We start from the raw sequence: 22,592 nt of genomic DNA on the forward strand, positions 1-22,592 counted from the left end.
CCTGTGGGTTGCCTTTTTACTCTCTTCATAGTGTACTTTGATTTACAAGTTTTAAATTTTTCTTTTGTTCTGTGTCTTAAATCTTTATTTTTTTACCTTAAAAAAAAAAAAAAGGTTCTATGTCCAGTGTACAGCCCAACGTGGGGCCTGAATTCACAACCCTGAGATCAAGACCTGAGCTGAGATCAAGTCAGATGCTTAACCAACTGAGCCACCCAGATACCCTCCCCCCTCACCCTCCAACTTAATTTTTAAAGATGCCTGGTCATTTGACCTATAAAGTTTCTTAAAGTCTAGAATATTTTGCTAACTGCATCTTCTTGGTGTCATTTTACATGCTGCTCTAACTTCTATGTTTTCTATAAACTGTTACTTAGATCCAGAGGTTGTTGAGATTCAGGTTTGACTTTTGGCATGAATTCTTTTTTTTTTTTTTTTAAGATTTTATTTATTTATTTGATGGAGAGAGAGCACAAGCAGGGGTAGCAGCAGGCAGAGGGAGAGGGAGAAGCATACTCCCCAGTGAGCAAGGAGCCCAACACAGCACTTGATCCCAGGACTATAGATTATGACCCGGGCTGAAGGCAGATGCTTAACCGACTGAGGCACCTGGGCACCCTTTTGGCAGGAATTCTTAATAGATGGTGCTGTATACTTTCATCAGGAGGCCAGAATAAAAATGTCTATAAAAAATGCCAAACACTACTGAAAGACAATGATAGTAAAAGTTACAGATTTTAGAAATATGTGAAATCATTTCTAGAGTTTAGATGATCAGAGATGTCCTAGAGGAAGTAATTCTAAAAATGGTCTTCAAAAATATGGATGAAAATTTTAATTAAGAGGTGTGGGATAACAGATGAAGCTGAATATGAAACCTAAATAAAAAATACGAAAATTGAAAAGTGAAATAACGTCTATGTGGAAGAAGCAATGGGAAATAAGGCCAATATGGTAGCCCAGACATGAGGAAAAAAGCCTGCAGAGGGTGATGGCAGAGGATTTGCCTTACTGGCTCCCAATCAAGTAACACATAGACTCAGGGCCCAAGTTCACAGTAAGGCAAGGTAAGGACTTTATATCTAGGTAATTCAACGTTTTAGTTACAAGTAACTTCAGGTACATATTTTAAATGACTTATAATTTTGTGCATTACCAACTTTTTGGTTGTTTTTACTTTGGAGCAGGTGTACTTCTTTTTAATAAAAAAGCCCACAGTATGTCTTCAGATATTTTTCCTTAAAAAAATTCAGTGTTTATAAGGAGAGAGAAGAAATTAAACGTGTTTTGTCATTACCTTGTTACCTGAGAGAAGTACTCTAATGTAAGTTGAAGGATCAAAGTATTTCATTCCTTGGCAGACTCAAAAAAGCAGAGGATAGGTTTTTTCCCCCCTTTCTAATTTTCAAAGGAATACGGCACCAGGAAAAAATGGCCAAACTGCTAGACTGACATGGACTTGGTGCCAAGAGGAGGCCTCACTCTTCTCTACACACAAGTACATGTCCTCTACAAGGGGACTTTGTGAAAAAGAAAATTCCAGTGTCATTCTTTGAAATGCTGACTTAAAAAGCTTGAATAAACAGAGTTGAGACAATGTAAAAACAGCACCTATACTCTCAAGATAGATTATAAACAATATAGTTCTACAACAGCATTCTAGGCATCTGCCCTCTGAAAATGCTTTTAAAGAAAACTGACACTTCAGAATGTAGGAGAAAAAGTTTAATGCATATATTTCTTATATTTAATTGTAAAGTAAATGCTGTTAAATGGCAATGTTTTAAAAGTGCATGTTAAATAGGTGAAGTATTTTAAATAATTACATTTAAAAATGTGTTAATGAATCTGTAAGGAAAGGCCATTAGAAGAGAGGACTAAATTCTTTTAGTATGCTTCTCTACAAATATTTTAAATTTGAAACCATTCTAAAATATGGCTTGCTACTGAAAGCAATTTTGAGAACTCTGTTTCCCAAAGAGAAATTAACAAATGCATCATAAGAATATACTTATATATCTTACAATGTATCTTTTAATTTATATTCAGTACATCCTTAAGGACTATATTATACTGAGAATTCTGTTCAGTTCAAAAAATGCACAATAGTTATAACTTACATTTTTCTTTGTAATAATGTATGGTAGATGAGTTATTTTCTTATTTCAAGGATATACTATTATTTGCTAGTTAGCATATGGTATAAATTTTGATAGTTGTTTTACATGGTAAAATGGAATATTTTACACTGCTCCCAATGTAGCTAAATTTTATATTTTTTTCAAGTGACTTCATTAATATCAACAAAGAAGTATATGTGGAAAAAGTGAATCTGTTGAATCTCTCCCATATAATGTTCATATTAGTGTCTTTTCTTTAAGCTGGAAATGTACATTTCAACTTATGTATTTCAGAGTTTCATAGAAAAACAGAAATAACTGTTGTTAAGATACTCCCCAAGATTTTTTTCTTGATCTGTTTCCTGTAAATTCTCTAGAGGTAGGGAGAAGAGAGGATGAATTCAATAAATACCTAAGAGGCAAAAATAGGAAGACTTTGTTATCTGACTGCATCTGAAGGACTAAGTGGTAAAGAAAGAAAGGGTTCAAAGACATTTCCTGGGTTTTGTTGAGGTGGGTGAAAAGCAGTACTACCAAATGAAACCAAGAAAAGAAGGTGCTGGTTTAGGGAGAAGATGGTGAGTTCAGTTTGGGATATGATGAACTCAAGGAAAGAGAGACCCACAAGCCGGGATCTGGCAGCTGGTTTGGATACAGAAGCCTGAAACTCAGAAGAGAGCATCCTGGGCTGGAGAAACTGAAGGGGATCTGAGAGTCAGCAGCAGTATACTAAACAAGGGCACTAAACAAGAGGAGGAGAACAGTAAGCAAAGGACAGATCCTAGGGAGTATCAATGCTTAATGCGCAGGAGGAAGAGAAACCAACAACAGAAAGAGATGTTCCAAGAGAACTGGGATGTAGTTTCAAAGAATCCAAGAGAACTGGTGTCACATGAATTTGCCTAGTAATAATAAAAAGATCTTTTAGTGACACTTGATCTCAAGGCCCGGCGGAAAAGCATTATGTATGTTATTCCCACCATAACCGTTGAAATAGAGAGACTGTTACCTTTATTTTATAGATAAAGTAGGTGTTAAAGAAACTTACAAATTCCAGGGCATACAGGAATTGTGAAGCTCCACACGTTCGGCCTGTGACACTTCCCATCCTTAGGGACAGGTGCTCTTTTCCCAGCTATAGCACGGTACAGTAGATGTGTCCGAGGGATGGAGAATGTGAAGGGTTAGGACTGAGACCCCAGCCAGAGTAGAAAACAAGCAAGCACAGGAGAGCCCCACGTTAAGGGAAACCAGCATTTGGAAGAGTGGTGAGCTAGCAGTTCTTACTCTGCCCTTTCATGGCATTTCTAATTCTTCCTACGTATGCAGCCCTGCTGTTCCTCATTTCCCTGACAGCTGCTTAGTTTTCCTGTCATTGTTAAGCCACACTTTGAGTACTGATTTCCCTACCAGCCTTTTATTAATGAAGGCTGTTCTTCCATACGCTCCTGTATGGTAGAAAGACAGGTTTAAAATTCTCCTCCTGCAGGTCCCCAGCACCAATCATTTATTCCTTCTGACTGACTTTGAAATGAATGCTATCTCTATCATTATCCTTGCAGTTAGTTATTCCTCCTGGTTCCTCTTAAAGCCTCTCTCTCCCTTTCTCTCTAATCATCTCCTTTCCTTTCTTTTTCAAACTAATAACCTCATGCACTTTGCCTAGAGGAAAAAATACCAAACTTTCTGCTGTGGATTCCACTTTCTATTTTTCTAATAGTGCATCAGTAAGGACCCTCCCCCCAGCCATCTAGAAATACTGACTTTAAATGCTTTTAGAAATCTTGGAAATGTACAATGCCCCTATTCATTCTGAGAATATAAATAACTCTCCAGCTATGTAAGGAACAGGGAAAGAGTACTATCCAATAGGAAAATGTGTGAGTAGGCTGGTGAATTTATCTCCTTGACAGTTAAAAAGGTATATATATAGAAAGAGAGACAGAAACAGACATATAGAATATATGTGCCTGTAACTGAAAGTTAAAATAAAGAAGTTACTGATAATCCTCCTCAGCATCCTCTGAAAACAAACATTTATTTTATCTCCCTTATGGCAGAGAAGCTGTGATGCTTGTCAAGACATAGTCACAGAGCTGCTCCTAGAAACCAGAACCACGATTTCCAGAAGGGGCCACACTCTAACAGTCCTGACTGGATGCCTCTCACAAAGATGCCTCTCTGATTCCTCATATGCTGACAGCAAAACTGCTTCATGAACCTTGCTGCTGCAAGCAGAGACTGAATGAAGAGAACAGTGCCCTCAATTTTAAGAAGAGAACAAAACCTATTTTTTTTTTAAGATTTTATTTATTTATTTGTCAGAGAGAGAGAGGGAGAGAGAGCGAAGGAGCACAAGCAGGCAAAGTGGCAGGCAGAGGCAGAGAGAGAAGCAGAAGCAGGCTCCCTGCTGAGCAAGGAGCTTGATGTAGGACTTGATCCCAGGAACCTGGGATCACAACCTGAGCTGAAGGCAGTGGCTTAACCGACTGAGCCACCCAGGTGCACCAGAACAAAACCTTTTAAAATCCCTCCTTGACCCAAAAGAAGGGAATAAAGAAAATCTTCCATTATAACCTAAAAGCTCTACCACCATTTGCTATCTTCTCTATACCAAAGAAATGAATATTTGCTTACTGCTCTTTGAAATCTTAACTCCCACATTATACTTTAGGCCTCAAAATTATCGCCCTTCATTTGCCAGATGACCTCCCACTTCCTCTAGTTTGTTATATCTTCCTTCCAACTCCATTATCTCCTGTGAGATAAATAGTTTCTCACTGCTTGCTAGGACTGATGAGTCAGCCCTTTATTCAAACTCTCCCCATCAGAATGACCTGTTTGATTTCCCCAACTGAGGTGGTTCCAGTTAATTTCACCAAAGGAGACAGAGAAGAAACCACTAGGATGGTAAGAAAACAATACCAAGGAAGTATGGGGTCCTAGAAACCAAAAGAAGAGACTGGTTTGAGGTGAGAGCAGGTAATAGTGTTAGTACTGCTGGGGTCATGGGTGCCAAGAATACAGAATATCTTCACTGGATCTGACAACAAGGTCAGTGATGGTCTTGACAAGAGTGGTGGTGTTGGAGAATGGGTGCCAGACTGAAATGGGCTGCAGGATGACTGGGAGGTGAGGAAGTGAGCACAACACAAAATAAAGAGCTTGACTATGAAAAGGGATTACAAAGTATGGAGAGAGCTGGATGTAGGGTCACAGGAGGAATATCTTTCCTTAAATATGGGAGATGTTGATGTTATTATAAAGAGAGGAATGATACAGTGCCCAGAAAGAGAATATGGCAAGGGGAGGGAGTAACACTGGAGTGGAGAAGTCTTGGGAAGGCAACAAAAGAAGCCTGGGGCCTATACAGGGAGGAAGGACTATTTCTGCCATAGGGAACAATACTTCTGTAACAAAGTGAAGGTGGAGAAGATGGACATAGTTGCAGGATGTGGAAGAAGTAGATTTGGAGGCATGTTCTTTTTGCTTTATGTAAAGGAAAAAAATGCCTTTAAAATTCATTAAATTCTTCTCTACAAAGGATATACTTCATTATTAATTTTACTAATTTTAACAATTATTTTCATGATTGTGAACAGAGAATATATGATATTAAAGAAACACTCATGTAATCTATGGTGGGGTAGTGTAATTTAAAAAACTGTCGTGGCTCAAAACTGCCAAGATCAGGTTTATTTACTTCGATTAACTTAATGCATTTTATAGGTCATGTACTTTGAAATAACTATATGCTACATAAAATATGGTAATACAATGAATAACTTCAATTTAAATAGTATCTAGTTCAGGAAAAGCAAAAGTATTCTATACTATAGTTGCAGGTCATTAAACACTAAGCTGATAAAACATCGCTCATTAGGAGGCAGAAGTTTCACCTAGTATATTTCAGAAATATTTTACATCAAAAGGAAGCATCTTAATGAAAAAGAAAATAAAATTACTTGCTGATAATTCCATGTTTTTACTCTGGTGTTGATAAATAGTTGATGTACTCTTTCTAAAATTTATGAAAGCATTACTGCTTAGCTGGATTTAATCTTATTGATAACATAATACCAATTAATCTTAACTGGGAAGAAGCTCAATATAAATCACTGAAAATACTTATTTAAAAAAAAAAAAGATTTTATTTATTTATTTGCCAAAGACAGAGAGAGAGAGTGAGCGAGCATGCACAAGCAGGGGAAGTGGCAGTCAGAGGGAGAGGGAGCAAGTCCCGCTGAGCAAGGAGCCCAATGTGGCACTCAATCCCAGCACCCTAAGACCATAACCTGAGCCAAAGACAGACGCTTAACCAACTGAGCCACCCAGACATCCCATATCACTGAAAAGATTTAATTGGAAAATATTTTTAAAAAACACGTTGTCATTGTACTTTCAATTCACAGAAAAGCTAACTCAAATTACATAATGAAAAAAACTCAAGAGACTTACTGAAATAGATCAGAATAATTATAATAAGTGTGTTCATGTTAACATTAATGTTAATAACATTAACATGTTATGTGTTCATAACATTAATTGCATGTAATGCAATTTTAGATGAGTACCTGTTATGTGCTAGAGAACATTTTAGGCAATGTGCTATGCAAATGGCCACACAGATTTATCATCTTAGAGAATTTATGGTTTAACTAGAAAATATAAGAAACAGTACAGTAAAACAAAATGCAAAAAATGAGAAAGAACAAGATCTCTGGTGGTTTCAGAGATTACTTTCACAGAGTAGGACAGCTGATGAGCAGGAAGTTGGCAGGTGCTGGCATTTAAGGCACTCCTGATAGTGTGGAAGGTTAATGCAGGGGAATGAGGCTTGTGGAGGTAATTCTTTTCAGAAATGAAGGGTGCTTCTAAGGTCCTTGAAAATAAGTCTCTTTTTAAAAGTATTATAGATTAATCTCTTATATCTTAGATATTTTTCTCTTAAAATAAACTTCCTCTTCAGTTTTTACTTTATGAATTCACCTTAAAAATAACTTTTAATATAATTCCTAAAATTACATATTTATATTAATGATTTATAAAAAATGCTGAATTAACCTACTCCTAATTCTAATATTCTGCCACAAGGTCAAAATTCCCCTAGAATTCTCCCCACCCTTCCATCCTACAAGGGAAAAAAACCAATCAAATATAAAATAACTGAGGTTTTAGCCAGACATCACTCAAGTTTTCACAACTGGTAAATACAGCATTTTTGTTCAAATCCTAAAATGTTCAGAAAGTATTTATCATGAAAGGATACCTCAAAGCCAGAGCTTTTTTCTTTCTTTCTTTCTTTTCTTTTCTTTTTTTTTTTTTAAAAGCCGGAGCTTTGAGTTAAATATCAGTATTGTGGATTTAAATATTATTCCTAAAATCTTCTCTGAAGCACCAAATTAATGACACTTTCCTAAAATCTGTATTAACTATGATTTAAAAGGCATTATTTATTTTAATTTATAAGCTCACTAATAAGAGGCCAAGATTCAGTTAATAGTAAAATCTTAAAAAACATACAGCAATTAAAATAATGTTACTATTTTCAGTTATAAATTTCCAGCATGTCAGACACATAGTAAGGTAACAGAGACTAACTGGCCCAAGATCACACAGGTAACTAACGGAGCTGGGTATGCAAACTCAGCTTAAAGCCCATGCTCCTAATCTGTTTAAGCAAATACTATAAACATTGAAGACACCTTATTTTATTATATCCTTTCAACAATCCCATAAAGGGAGGCATTACTACCTTGTTTTATCTTTAATATTTTTAAAAGATTTTATTTGTTTTGAGAAAAAGCATCATCAAAGGGCAGGGGCAGAGGGAGAAGGAGAAGCAGACTCCCAGCCCAGCAGGGAGCCTGATGCTAAGGAACTTGATCCCGGGATCCTGGGATCAATGACCTGAGCTAAAGGCAGACGATTAACCAATTGAGCCACACAGGTGCCCTACTATCTTGTTTTAAAGTGGGGAAGAAAGAGACTAAGAAACTTCTTGAGGTCATAAAACCAGGAAAAATTAGAATTTAAGTCTGTTGATCTAGAACATACCCTCTTATTCACTACTCAGAGACTACTTCCCAGTAAACTTCCACTTAAAAAGGTAAGGAGATTTTTAATTTCTTTAAGGGCATAAGGATGTTCTGGTGCTGACTGGAAGGAATCAGGTAAGGGGTGGGATGGAGTGGCATAAGATAGGCAGTTTAGTATAAGGAACTAATACTTGTAGAATATAATTCAAGTTTATGTAGTCCACTATATATTGACTCACTGAAGTGAGAGTAGGAATTGATACTACTAATAATTTGATAACAGTTTGATTGCTACTGATTTCATTGACTTGGGTGCCAATGTTACTCCTTTTTTGTCGTATTTTGTTTTCTTTCTATACAGAGTGTTATATGATATACTTATTCTCATTTTAAAACTAATGTTCACATGCAAAAACAAGGTAAAAACAAATGTTGATAAGAAAACATCGTAAATCTCTTGAGCTAATGGTCACAAGTCTTCTGTATTCATGAACCACTGATTTGGAAATTACATTTGCTGCTTAATTCTCCAACTCCTTCAGACAACAGGAGAGAACATTATCACTTCAGGTGAAAATTGCTCTACTTGTCACAGACTTGTCCTTATATAAAAAGGACCAGTAGAGGTCCCCCAGCTATTTGTATGAGCATATTTAAATATATTCCATTGACACTTACTGAAATGAAATTCAGCTTAAATAGATAAGACAGCAGAGCTAAATGCTATCTATCTATTATCAAATTTTATTTACACTGTAGTTTGTTAACACATAGTGTAATACTGTCTCAGGAGGAGAATTTAGTGATTCAACACTTAATGTAACACCCTGTGCTTATGGCCCATTGCCCATTAAACCTATCCCCTGCCCACCTCCCCTCCAGCAACCCTCAGTTTGTTCTCTATAGTTAAGAGTCTCATGGTTTGTCTCCATCCCCTAATTCATCTGTTTTGTTTCTTAAACTCCATAGATGAGTGAAACCATATGGTATTTATCTTTGTCTGACTTATTATTTCACTTGGTATAATACACTGTAGCTCTATCCATGCTATTGCAAATGGCAAGATTTCATTTTTGACGGTTGAGTAACATTCCTGTGTGTGTGTGTGTGTGTGTGTACACACACCACCTTTTCTTTACCTATTCATCAGTTGATGGACATTTGAGCTCTTTCCATAATTTGGCTATTGTTGACAGTTTTGCTCTAAACATTAGGGTGCCTGTGCCCTTTCAAATCAGTATGTTTGTATCCTTTAGGTAAATACCTACTACTTCAATTGCTGAATCATAGGGTAGTTCTATTTTTAACTTTTTGAGGAACCTCCATACTGTTCTCCAGAGTGGCTGTACCAACTGCATTCCCACCAACAGTGTAAGAGGATTTCGATTACTACTCATCCTTGCCAACATCTTGTTTCCTGTTTTGTTAATTTTAGCCATTCTGACAGGTGCAAAGTGGTATCACATCATGGTTTTGATTTGTATTTCCCTGATGATGAGTGATGTTGAACATCTTTTCATGTGTCTGTTAGCCATGTGGATATCTTCTTTGGAAAGGTGTCTATTCATGTCTTTTGCCCATTTCTTAAATGGATTATTTGTTTTTTGGGTGTTGAGTTTGGTAAGTTCCTTATAGATTTTGGATACTAATCCTTTATCAGCTATGTCATTTACAAATATCTTCTCCCATTCAGTAGGTTTCCTTTAAGTTTTGTTGACAGCTTACTTCACTGAGCAGAAGCTTTTTATCTTGATGAGGTCCAAGGAGTTCATTTTTGCTTTTGTTTCCCTTGCCTCCAGAGATATGTCTATAAGAAGCTGGCTACAACTGATGTCAAAGAGGTTGCTGTCTGTGTTCTCTAGGATTTTGATGGCTTCCTGTCTCACAGGTAGGTCTTTCATCCACTTTGAATTTTTGTGTATGGTATAAGAAAGTGGTTCAGTTTTATTCTTCCGCATGTGGCTATCCATTTTTCCCAATACTATTTGTTGAAGAGACCTTTTTAGTTGTTTTTTTTTTTTTAAAGATTTTATTTATTTATTGGACAGCAAGAGATCACAAGTAGGCAGAGAGGCAGGCAGAGAGAAAGGGAGAAGCAGTTTCCCTGCTGAGTATAGAGCCTGATGCGGGGCTTGATCCCAGGACCCTGAGATCATGACCTGAGCTGAAGGCCAAGGCTTAACCCACTGAGCCACCCAGGCATCCCAACTTTTTTACATTGGATACTCTTTCCTGCTTTGTTGAAGATGAGGTGACCATACAGTTGTGGAACCATTCTGGGTTTTCAATTCTGTTCCACTGATCATAGGTTGGGTGTCTTTTTTTTTTTTTTGCCAGTACCATACTGTTTTGATCACTATAGCTTTGTAATAAGGCTTGAAGTCCCACATTCTGATGCCTTCAGCTTTGCTTTTCTTTTTCAAGATTGCTTTGGCTATTCCATGGTCTTCTGCAGTTCCATACAAATTTTAGGATGGTTTTAGCTCTGTGAAAAATGCTGGTGGTATTTTGATAGGGATTTATTAAATGTGTAGACTGCTTTGGATACCATAGACATTTTTACAGTACTTGTTCTTCCAATACATGGGCATGGAATGTTTTTCCATTTCTTTGTGTCCTCTTCAATTTCTTTCTTAAGTGTTCTGTAGTCTTCAGAGCACAGATCTTTTACCTCTTTGGTTACATTTATTCCTAGATCTCTTATGGTTTTTGGTGCAATTGTAAATGGGATCAATTCCTTGATTTCTTCTTTTTTTTTTTTTAAATTTTATTTATTTATTTGACAGAGAGAGATCACATGTAGGCAGAGAGGCAGGCAGAGAGAGAGAGGAGGAAGCAGGCTCCCTGCCGAGCAGAGAGCCCAATTCGGGACTCGATCCCAGGACCCTGAGTTCATGACCTGAGCCGAAGGCAGAGGCTTAACCCACTGAGCCACCCAGGCACCTGATTTCTTTTTCTGCTGCTTCATTATTGGTATATAGAAATGCCATGTACATTAATTTTGTATCTTGTGACTTTGCTGAATTTGTGTATCAATTCTAGCAATTTTTTGGTTGAGTCTTTAGGTTTTCTACATAGAGTATCATTTTGTTTGCAAATAGTGAAAGTTTGATTTCCTCCTTGCTGATTTGGATGCCTTTTATTTCTGATTGCTAAGGTTAGGACTTCCAGTACTATATTAAATAACAATGTGGATATCTCTGTCATGTTCCTGACTTTAGGGGAAAAGCTCTCAGGTTTTCCCCACTGAAGATGATATGAGCTGTGGGTCTTTCACACATGGCTTTTATGATGTTAAGATATGTTCCATCTATAACTACTTTGTTGTTTTTATCAAGAATGGATGCTGTATTTTGTCAAATGCCTTTTCTGTATTTAAAGGATCAAACGGTTCTTATCTTCTTTTTATTATTAATATGGTATATTATTAATATGGTTGATTGATTTGCAACTATTAAACCACCCTTGCAGCCCAGGAATAAATCCCACTTGATTGTGGTGAGTAATCCTTTTAATGTATTTTTGGATCCTATTATCTAGTATCTTGCTGAGAATTTTTGTATCCATGTTCATCAGGGATATTGGCCTGTGATTCTATTTAGTGCGGTCTTTGTTTTTGAAATCAAGGTAATGCTGGCCTCAGAGAATGAGTATGCAAGTTTTCCTTCCATTTCTGTTTTTTGGAATAGTTTTAGGAAAATAGGCATAAACTCTTTAAATGTTTGGTAGAATTTCCCTGGGAAGCCATCTGCCCCGGACATTTGTTTATTGGGAGATTTTCAATTACTGACTCAATTTCTTTCTGTTCAAATTTTCTATTTCTTCCTGTTTCAGTTTCGGTAGTTTGTATGTTTCTAGGAATTTATCCATTTCTTTCAGATCGCCCAGTTTGCTGGCACAATTTTTCATAATATTCTTTTATAACTGTATTTCTGTGATGTTGGTTGTGAGCTCTTCTCTTTCATTCATGATTCTATTCATTTGGGTCTTTTTTCTTTTCTTTTGTTAAATTTGGCTAGTTTATCAATTTTATTAATTCTTTCAGAGAACCAGCTTAATTGATCCGTTTTACTATTTTTTGTTGTTGTTCTTTTTTGTTTCTATATCATTTATTTCTGCTCTAATCTTTATTATTTCCCTTGTGCTGGCTTTAGGCTTTATTTGCTGTTCCTTTTCTAGCTCCTTTAGGTATAACATTAAGTTGCGTATTTGAGATTTTTTTTTTGCTTCTTGAGGTAGGCTCGTATTGCTATATACTTCCCTCTTATGACTGCTTTTGCTACATCTCAAAGGTTTTGGACTGTTGTGTTTTCATTTTCATTTCCTTCCACGTTTTTTTTTTTTTAATTTCTTCTTTAATTTCCTGGTTAACCCATTAATTCTTTGTAGGGTATTCTTTAACCTCCTGTATTTGTGTCTTTCCAAATTTTTTCTTGTGGTTGATTTTAAGTTTCGTAAGAGTTGTGGTAAAAAAATATGCATGGTATGATCTCAATCTTTTTTTTTTATTTGTTGAGGCCTGATTTGTGACCTAGCCTGTGATCTATTTTGGAAAAATGTTCCATGTGTACTTGACAAGAATGTGTATTCTGCTGCTTTAGGATGAAATGTTCTGAATATATCTGTTAAGTCCATCTGGTCCACTGTGTCATCCAAAGCCATTGTTTCCTTGTTGATTTTCTACTTAGATGATGTGTCCACTGCAGAAAGTGGGATATTAAAGTTCCCTACTGTTACTGTATTATTATCAATGAGTTTTTTTATGTTTATTATTAATTGATTTATATCTCCCAAGTTAGGGGCATAAATATTTACAATTGTTAGATGTTCTTGTTGGATAGACTGTTTTATTATGATATAGTGCCCTTTGTCTCTTGTTACAATATTTGGTTTAAAATCTAGTTTGTCTCAGGGCGCCTGGGTGGCTCAGTGGGTTAAAGTCTCTGCCTTCAGCTCAGGTCATGATCCCAGGGTCCTGAGATTGAGCCCCACATTGGGCTTATACTCAGCAGGGAGCCTGCTTCCCCCTCTCTCTCTGCCTGCCTCTCTGCCTACTTGTGATTTGTGTCTGTCAAATAAATAAATAAAATCTTAAAAAATAATCTAGTTTGTCTGATATAATACACCCATTTCTTTTGACATCCATTAGCATAAGTGGTTCTCATCCCTTCCCTTTCAGTCTGTAGGTGTCTTTAGGTCTAGAGTGAGTCTCTTGTAGGCAGCGTATAGATGGTTCTTATGTTTTTTACTCATTCAGTCACCATATGTCTTTTGATTGGAGCATTTAAGTCCATTTACATTCAGAGTGATTATTGATAGATATAAATTTAGTGCCACTGTATTACCTGTAAAGTTGTTTCTGGAGATTTTCTCTGTTCCTTTCTAGTCTTCGTTGCTTTTTGTCTTTCTTTCCCACTCAACGAGTCCCCTTTAATATTTCTTGTAGGGCTGGTTTAGTGGTCACGACTCCTTTAGTTTTTGTTTGTCTGGGAAACTCTCTCTCTTATTTTGAATGACAGTCTTGCTGGATAAAATACTCCTGGCTGCATATTTTTCTCATTCAACATGTTGAATATATGTCAGTCCCTTGCTGGCCTGCCAAATTTTTTTTCCCCCTAAAGATTTTATTTATTTGGAAGAGAAAGAGAGTGAGAGAGAGCGAGAGCGCGAGCGTGCACATGAAAGCACAGGTGGGGGGGCAGAGGGAGCTGGAGAAGCAGACTCCTAGATGAACAGGGAACTTGACGTGGGGCTTGATCTGACAACCCTGGGATTATGACTTGAGCCAAAGGTAGATGACTGACTGAGCCACCCAGGTGCCCACAGCCCGCCAAGTTTCTGTGGTAAGTTCGCTGCTAAATTTATCTGTCATGCTTAGTAAATTAGGGATTTTTTTTCCCTTGCTGCTCTCAGGATGTTTACCTTATCTGTGGATTTTTTAAATTTTACTAAGATGTCTTGGCACTGGCTTGCTTTTGTTGATTTTGATGAGGGTTCTCTGTGCCTCCTGGATCTGGATGCCTGTTTCCTTCCCCAGATTTGGGAACTTTTCAGCTCTAAGTTCCTCAAAGAAACCCTTTGCCCCCCTTTCCTTCTTTTCTTCTTCTGGGACTCCTATGATACAAATATTATTATGCTTTATGAAGTCGCAGAGTTTCCTAAGTCTACATTTGTGATCCAATATTTTTCTTTCCCTCTTCTTTTCAGCTTCATTATTTTACATAATTTTATTTTCTTTTATCACTTATTCATTCTTCTGCTTCTTCCTTCATTGTGGTCATTACAGTCAGTTGGTTTTGCATCTCAGTTATAGCATTTTCTATTTTGACCTGACTAGTTTTTAGGTTTTTTATCTCTGTAGTAAGGGACTCCCTGGTGTTGTTTATGCTTTTATCAAGCCCAGCTAGTATCCTTACAATTGTTGTTTTAAATTCTGGTTCAGGCATCTTACTTAGATCCGTTTCAATAAGATTCCTGGCCGTGATCTTTTCTTTTTCTTTCTTTTGGAAATGAATTCCTCCATCTTGGCATTTTGTCTAGGTCTCTGTCTTCTGTGTGCTGGCAAAGCCTATTATGTTCCCTGAGTCTGAGACTAATGGCTATATTAAGAAGACATTGTACACTGTCCAGGGCCTGGCACTTTGGGAAGTGTCTCTGGTATATGCTGTGTGCACTATGCTTTTGAGTTTTGGCTTATCTTTCCCTCAGGTCAGTCCTATGCAGTTTCTCTTTGCTGCTCTGAGGAGTGTTTGGACTTTGTCTACTGTGTAGCAAATTTTAACTAGGTGTGTTTTGGTCAGCTTGTTAAAAGAGGCTAGATCCCGTTTCCACTAGAGCTGAAGCTTTGCAGCCTTCTATGGTCAGCAGACTTGGTGTGTGTGTGGTGGGTTTGTGCTGGTCCTCTGGAGGAGGGGGCCCACTGCTACTCTCTCAGGCACACTTGCCTTAGTAAGAAAGCACCTGAAGAGCGCTTGGAGCTTGGTGTAAGCGGCTCAAGCCTTCACTGTGGGCACTGTGGTGCTCACTGAAGTCGGACTGTGCTGATGGGCAGGGGAGAGGGGAGTTTGTGCCCACCACTATTCAGGAAACCCTCACAGAAAAGTTATCAGTCTCTTCTTGTGTGTCCCAGACATTCTTCAGATCCCTGCCTTCATCCTGTCTGTGTCTGAGCTACCTGCCCACCTGGCAGCACAGTGCTCCTGTGTTGTATCTCAGAAGACTGTCTGGGTTTCAAAACTCCAAATTTTAGGGACCAGGTATGGCATGGACCCACACTGATCCTCTGGGGAAGGGTCTTGCTGCAATGTGGCTGGTGTGGGTTTGTTGTCCCAGAAGGGCAGTCACACAAACACACAGAGGCTTGGAGTTTATGGTAAAGCATAACAAAAAGTAAGCATCCAGGTTAGCTGCCCTGAGCAGGTACTTCTGCTTCTATGCTAATGAGTGGGGCAGCTCAATGGCACCTGCCAGTTCTTTTGTCCCCTGAGAAGCAGTGCTGTCTCTCCCAAACTCTAAGAAGGGGAACTCTCTCTGCCAGTGTGACCCAGGGGATCCTTAGACCATGTTGTCTGGTCCTGGGCCTCTGCCCTCTTCCTTCACAGGAGCACCAATATGCCTGCCAGGCTCAAGTGATTTTTAAAACTTCAGTCCTTGAGCTCTGCTGCTTGTAAAAACTTCTAACAATCAGCTCCTCTTTTTCCCAGTCATTGGTGCTGGGGAAGCACTTTTCTTGTGCAATCCCCTGCATGGCTCCTGTTTGCTCTCGTGTGCACTACCATCCCACCCAAGATCAGGGCTCCCTCCCTGCTGCAGCACCCGCGATTCTTTTCTTCCCCAAATCATGTCGCTGTATTGCCTACCTTCCATGCTATGGCCTCTTTTCTTCCTCCAGTTTGTTCAGTTTGTTCTCTCAGTCCTCAGATCAGTTTCTTGGATGTTCAGAGTGATCTGTATTTATCTGGCTGTGTTCATGGGACAAGGCAAGCATACTACTCTGCCATCTTAACTCTTCTTCCACTAAATGCTATTTGTAAATTGATTTTACTACCTGTATATGACTTCAGGCAGGTTACTTAACCCCTTTGTGCCTCAGTTAACCCAGCTATAAAATGGGGGTATGAAATGAAGATAGCTTCCTCAAAGGAATATTGTGAGGATTAAATGTAGTAATACATGTAAGAGGGTTATAGTATCTGATACATAGGAAACCTTTAGTAAGTATTTGTAGCTATTAAAATTGTTATTGATCATGTACATTTGTTTTGGAAGGAAGTACTTACAGCACTGCACTGGTGAGGTCACTCCCGTGGGTGAGTCCCTTACTGACCACTCCTTCTCAAGCCTTATAAAGGGCCCCTCTCTTTTTCTGTGTGTTCTTTAAACTGAGCTGTTTTTTTTTAAATATTATTTAAAAAATTTCTTTTAAAAAAGATTTTATTTGTTTATTTGACAGAGAGAGAGATCACAAGTAGGCAGGGAGGCAGGCAGAGAGAGGAGGAAGCAGGCTCTCCACGGAGCAGATAGTCCGATGTGGGGCTCGATCCCAAGACCCTGGGATCATGACCTGAGCTGAAGGCAGAGGCTTTAACCCACTGAGCTACCCAGGCGCCCCTTAAACTGAACTTTTATCTCAGGGACTCTTCTCTCCTAAGTGCTTCCTGTATGGTTGCATCTGCAACAGTGGCTTCAGGGGCCATTTATGGCTGACAATTTTTTTTTTTTCCTTTTAACATTTTATTTATTTATTTGAGAGAGAGAGCAAGCACAAGCAGGGGCGGAGAGAGAGAGGGAGAAGCAGACACCCCTGCTGAGCAAGGACCCCAATGAGGGGCTTAATCCCAAGGCCATGGGATCATGACCTGAGCCAAAGGCAGACAACCAACTGACCAAGCCACCCAGGCATCCCTAGATGTCTGAATATTTTTTTTTCTATTTTTATTTATTTTTTAAATTTCTTTTTCAGTGTTCCAGAATTCATTGTTTATGTACCACACCCAGTGCTCCATGCAACACGTGCCCTCCATAATACCCACCAACAGGCTCATCAAACCTCCCACCCCCAGCCCCTTCAAAACCCTCAGATTGTTTTTCAGAGTCCATAGTCTCTCATGGTTCGTTTCCCTCTCCAATTTTCCCCAACTCCCTTCTCCTCTCCATCTCCCCAAGTCCTGTTATTTCTTATGCTCCACAAATAAGTGAAACCATATGATAATTGACTCTCTCTGCTTGACTTATTTCACTCAGCATAATCTCTTCCTGTCCCATCCAGGTTGATACAAAAGTTGGTTATTCATCCTTTCTTATGGAGGCTTAATACTCCACAGTGTATATGGACCACATCTTCCTTATCCATTCGTCCATTGAAGGGCATCTTGGGTCTTTCCACAGTTTGGGGACTGTGGCCATGGCTGCTATGAACATTGGGGTACAGATGGCCCTTCTTTTCACTACATGTGTATCTTTGGTAGTGCAATTGCAGGGTCATAGGGAAGCTCTGTTTTTAATTACTTAAGGAATCTCCACACTGTTTTCCAAAGTGGCTGTACCAACTTGCATTCCCACCAACAGTGTAAGAGGGTTGCCCTTTCTCCACGTCCTCTCCAACACACGCTGTTTATTGTCTTGTTAATTTGGGCCATTCTAACTGGTGTAAGGTGGTATCTCAATGTGGTTTTGATTTGACTCTCCCTGGTTAGTGATAATGAACATTTTTTCATGTGTCTGTTAACCATTTCTATGTCTTCATTGGAGAAGTGTTTGTTCATGTCTTCTGCCCATTTTTTGATATGATTATCTGTTTTGTGTGTGTTGAGTTTGAGTTCTTTATATATCCTGGATATAAGCCCTTTGTCTGTATTGTCATTTGCGAATATCTTCTCCCATTCCGTGGGTTGCCTCTTTGTTTTGTTGACTGTTTCCTTTGCTGTGTGTCGGAATATTCTTAAATCTGAACTCAGTATGTCCTAAACTGGACTCATTCCTCGCCCTTCCCTCCCCACACTTAGTCCTTTCCCTATGACCCATGTGTCTTGGTGAATGGCACATTCAGCTTGCTGATCAAACCAGAAACTTGGGCACCATACACGATTCTGTTTTCTTTGTCCCCTCTCATATCCAATCAGTCATTAAGTCCTACCAATTCTATCACCAAAATACCTATCAAATCTATACTCTTCTCTCCATTTTTACTACCTCTTCTCTAGCATATAACCCCTTGTTGTTAATGCAAAACCTCTTGTTTCTTTTGCTTCCTCCTCAATCCATTCACCACCCAGCTGCTAGAGTGACTGTTCTCATCTGATTTGTCACTTTCTTATTTTTTAATGGCAATCTACTCTTCTTAGGATAAGGTCTAAACTCTTTTTTTTTTTTTTAAAGATTTTATTTATTTATTTGACAGAGAGATCACAAGCAGGCAGAGAGGCAGGCAGAGAGAGAGGAGAAAGCAGGCTCCCCGCCGAGCAGAAAGCCCGATGTGGGGCTCGATCCCAGGACTCTGAGATCATGACCTGAGCCGAAGGCAGCGGCCCAACCCACTGAGCCACCCAGGCGCCCCAAGGTCTAAACTCTTTAATACGTCCTGTAAAGGGATGTATGATTTAGGCTCTGTGTACCTCTTTGGCTTATGTCCTACCATTCTCAACAGCCTCATCACCCTTTCCAAAATAGTATCTATTCTCTTTGTTTATACATCTGCATGCTGGTGTATGCTTCATCTTTCCTGATTCAACCAATCTCCTACTCCTCTACTTCTACCCAAGCTTTCCTACCGTGCTCTCTGAAATTCTCTTTCCACAGTACACATCTTTAATCTATTTACTGCATGTGCAGTCTTGCCTTATCCAAAATCTGGATCTCTCTACTAAGGGTACTGGTACCTCTGCAGACTTCTAAAATGGAGGTTATTCATTTTTTTCTACCTCAGTGCTAATTCCAGACCTTTTCCCTTCTGACCTCTTATAAAAACTTTGTATCTTTGAGGTTAATTCCATCCAGCCAGGCCACCTTTTATTTTTCTTCTTAGTGGTCATCTACCTAAGTTCCCTCTCATCATCTTTTAGTCCCTGAAGACTTTAGAACTTGATTCACTGTCCTTCTCTCTGAAAATACCCTCTCTCTCAGATCCTTGAGAACTTTCACTATGTTAACTTTGCAATCTACTTCTGCTTTAGTCATCTAATTCCAGGACCACACCTAGAACCCTGAAATCTGCTGGAACCGTTTCATCTGTGAAATGATAAATCTAAACACTTTATGACTGCAAGTTCTTTTCTACTCTTGGACTCTTACTATACCTATTCTTCAACCTCACTGGCAGCTCCCTCTTGACTGCCCCACTTTCTTCTTTTCATCTCCCTTTTACTTTCTTTTACTATTCTACTTTATTCTCCATTATCTTGCTTAGATTCCATGGCTCATTACTAAAAACCCCTCTTGCCCTCAACAGCCTTACCCCCTGTCTGTGACTCTTCTTCCACCCATTTGCTCAGCAAAATCCTAAATCCAGTACAAATGTCCAACATTTCTGTTCCTACATGTAGCCTGCAGGAAGATCATCACACAATTGCACTGACTGGTGACTTTTCTTTCATGACCTACACTATCTTCTGATCCCTTCAGGCTTCCCAGAACTCTATGTTTCTCTGGTCTGGTCTCTTTCCTAACCACAGAAGCTACTTCAAACCTTCTTTCTCTATATGTCCTACTTTATAAAAAAAATAAAAGCTATCCAGAACAACCTGCTTTTACTTCCTGCCACTAAATTTGCAAATGCCTGCATTAAATTACCCACCTGTTCATCCTTTCCTACTGATACAATGAAAAAAGCTATGCACCCTGTGGAATGCTGATCCTTCCATTTTTGCTGTGAAGACAATCCCTTCTCTCACATTTTCTAGGATTCTCTCCCATTCACACTTCCTTTCTCTTATATCTTATTAGGTATTATATAATTATATTGCTATATTATATATAATATATTATGTATGTTTCCCTCTCATCAATAAGATATATGCTCAAGTATCTTCATCTAACATTTTATTATATATGTTTCCCTCTCATCAATAAGAAATGTGCTCAAGTATCTTCATCTAACATTAAACAACATTCCTCTGGCCTTCTATCTCCGCCCTCAGCTACTGACCTTTAAATCTCCTTGCTCACACCCATGTCTCTCAAGTGGCCTGAACTTACTTTTTTCTTTCCCTAACACTTTTTCCTCTTGACTTTTGTGATAACATTCTCCTGATTCTCCTCTACTTCTCTGGTCACTCTGTCCTTGTCTCTTTCACGAGCACTACTTCCTCTTCTACTCCCTTAAAAGCTGGTGTTCCTCTGGATCTCTCTGAGGCCTTCACTTGCTACATTCCTCCTCCCCAAGCTTTAATTAAAATTGATGTTTTAATAATTAAGCTGTAATCTCTCAGAGAGTTTGAGAAAATTATTTCTCAATGAACTTTTTTTTTGTTTGTTTTATTTTATTTTATTTATTTGACAGAGAGAAACATAGCGAGAGAGGGAACACAAGCAGAGGAAATGGGAGAAGGAGAAGCAGGCAGGCAGCCCGATGTGGGGCTCGAACCCAGGACCCTGGGATCATGACCTGAGCCGAAGGCAGACGCTTAACGACTGAGCCACCCAGGCGCCCCTCAATGAACGTTTTATTATGATTTAAAAATATCTATTAAGGAACTTGGCATTAAAAATCTATTAAAAAGAACATGGCATTTTCTACATTGGCTCTCTACCATACAGTTGCAGACTTCACAACAACCCCTTAACAATACTCTGGTTAGATGAAACAAGTAGAAATTTAACAAATCAAAATTACCTTTATCACCAAGGTCTCTAAAAAAGGTTGATCCACAACGAGCTGGTTGGATTCCTGCCAGTATATCCTCGATATCCTTTGAATACACATTGAAATTTTTAAATTTTAACTTATAAAAGTTCATTTTCTATGTGACCAAAAAACAGAAAGGAAGAAAGAACTCTCCCACACACATTGCTTACCTTTTTTGTCAGCTTCTTCACTGAAGTTTTACCTATAGTAAAGAAGAAACATTATTTAGTACCCATATTCCTTGGTAAAACTCAACTTCCACAAAGAAAGAAAATTATTTAAAAGACAAAACAAACAACTAGGGTGCCTGGGTCGCTCAGTTGTTAAGTGTCTGCCTTTGGCACAGGTCATGATCCCAGGGTCCTGGATTCGAGCCCCACATCCCCACACTGGGCTCCCTGCTCAGTGGGAAGCCTGCTTCTCCCTCCTACTTCCCTCTCTCGCTGTGTCTCTGTCAAATACATAAATAAAATCTTAAAGAAAAAAAACAACTAAATATTTGTAAGAAAATAAAACTTTGGCAAGTTAGCTAATATCTTTAAACCAAAGTTAAGAGCCAGAGAATTCTAAGTCTAAACACAAAGACACTATGGATTTTTTAAGACCTACTTTCCAATTTCACTCACCCTATTTCAGACATATAAAATCTTATCACCATTTTTGACTTCTCTTAGTTGTCTGCATCATAAATAAATTCTTACCAATATGATTTAAAAAACCTTTTTGCTTTCACTGATTAAAAAAATTCACATTCATCTCTTAGAAAGCTACATTTTTGAACCCTAAAAAGTTCTCTTAAGTTTGCAGCCCTCTAGTAAATTTAAAAGTCTAGCCAATATGACTATCCATTCTAAAATTATTTTTTAATAATCTCCTATTGGATAGCAGAGATTTATAATTCTTTCAGGTGTTTAGCCATCCTCTTTATCGCTTACATCATTTTCTTCTTATCCACTATAATTCTAAAGCATTGAGTTGCTTCTTTTGTTGAGATTTATAGCCTCAAGTCATTTACACATCTAGAATACTGAAAAATGTTTTATGTTGTTTCTTACATAAGCCACAAGCATCACAAACTTCCCTTTCTGGTCTCAAGATTATCTTATCTATGAAGTTCCTTCAGTACAATTACAAAGTCTCTGAAAGTTTAGGAGACAGGTTAAAAAAAAAATGAATACTTTTAGATGTACCTTTTCTGTACTTCAGGATGCTTAATTTGGACTATAAATCTACTGGGGACAAATTCTATCATTTGCTGTTAATAAACTGTGAAGATTTTAGCTTTGCATCATTAATGAAAAACATAGTTGCAAATATGACTATATCATTTTTAGAAACATTTATGACCATGTTTATAAACTTAGGTGTTACTATTTTGGGATAATTTTATTTTTTTATTTTTTAAAGATTTTATTTATTTATTTGACAGAGATCACAAGTAGGCAGAGAGGCAGGCAGAGAGAGAGAGAGAGAGAGAGAGAGGAGAAGCAGGCTCCCCGCCGAGAAGAGAACCTGATGTGGGGCTTGATCCCAGGACCCTGGGATCATGACCTGAGGCGAAGGCAGAGGCTTTAACCCACTGAGCCTTCCAGG

At 38.3% G+C, this 22,592-nt stretch overlaps 1 protein-coding gene across 2 annotated transcripts in view; it reads right to left on the reverse strand.

The window, feature by feature from the left end:
* Positions 1-22,592, reverse strand: part of MICU2 (mitochondrial calcium uptake 2) — a 151,277-nt gene that overhangs the window by 58,297 nt on the left and 70,388 nt on the right. For both annotated transcript variants that reach the window (XM_047722901.1, XM_047722900.1), the window contains exons 3-4: positions 21,170-21,201; positions 20,988-21,063 (exon numbers count right to left, since the gene is read on the reverse strand). In XM_047722901.1, the coding sequence (XP_047578857.1) occupies positions 20,988-21,063; positions 21,170-21,201 (108 nt within the window). The remainder of the gene's footprint in view (positions 1-20,987; positions 21,064-21,169; positions 21,202-22,592) is intronic.

This window comes from Lutra lutra, chromosome 3 (genome assembly GCF_902655055.1).
Source record: "Lutra lutra chromosome 3, mLutLut1.2, whole genome shotgun sequence".
Classification (NCBI taxonomy): Eukaryota; Metazoa; Chordata; class Mammalia; order Carnivora; family Mustelidae; genus Lutra; species Lutra lutra.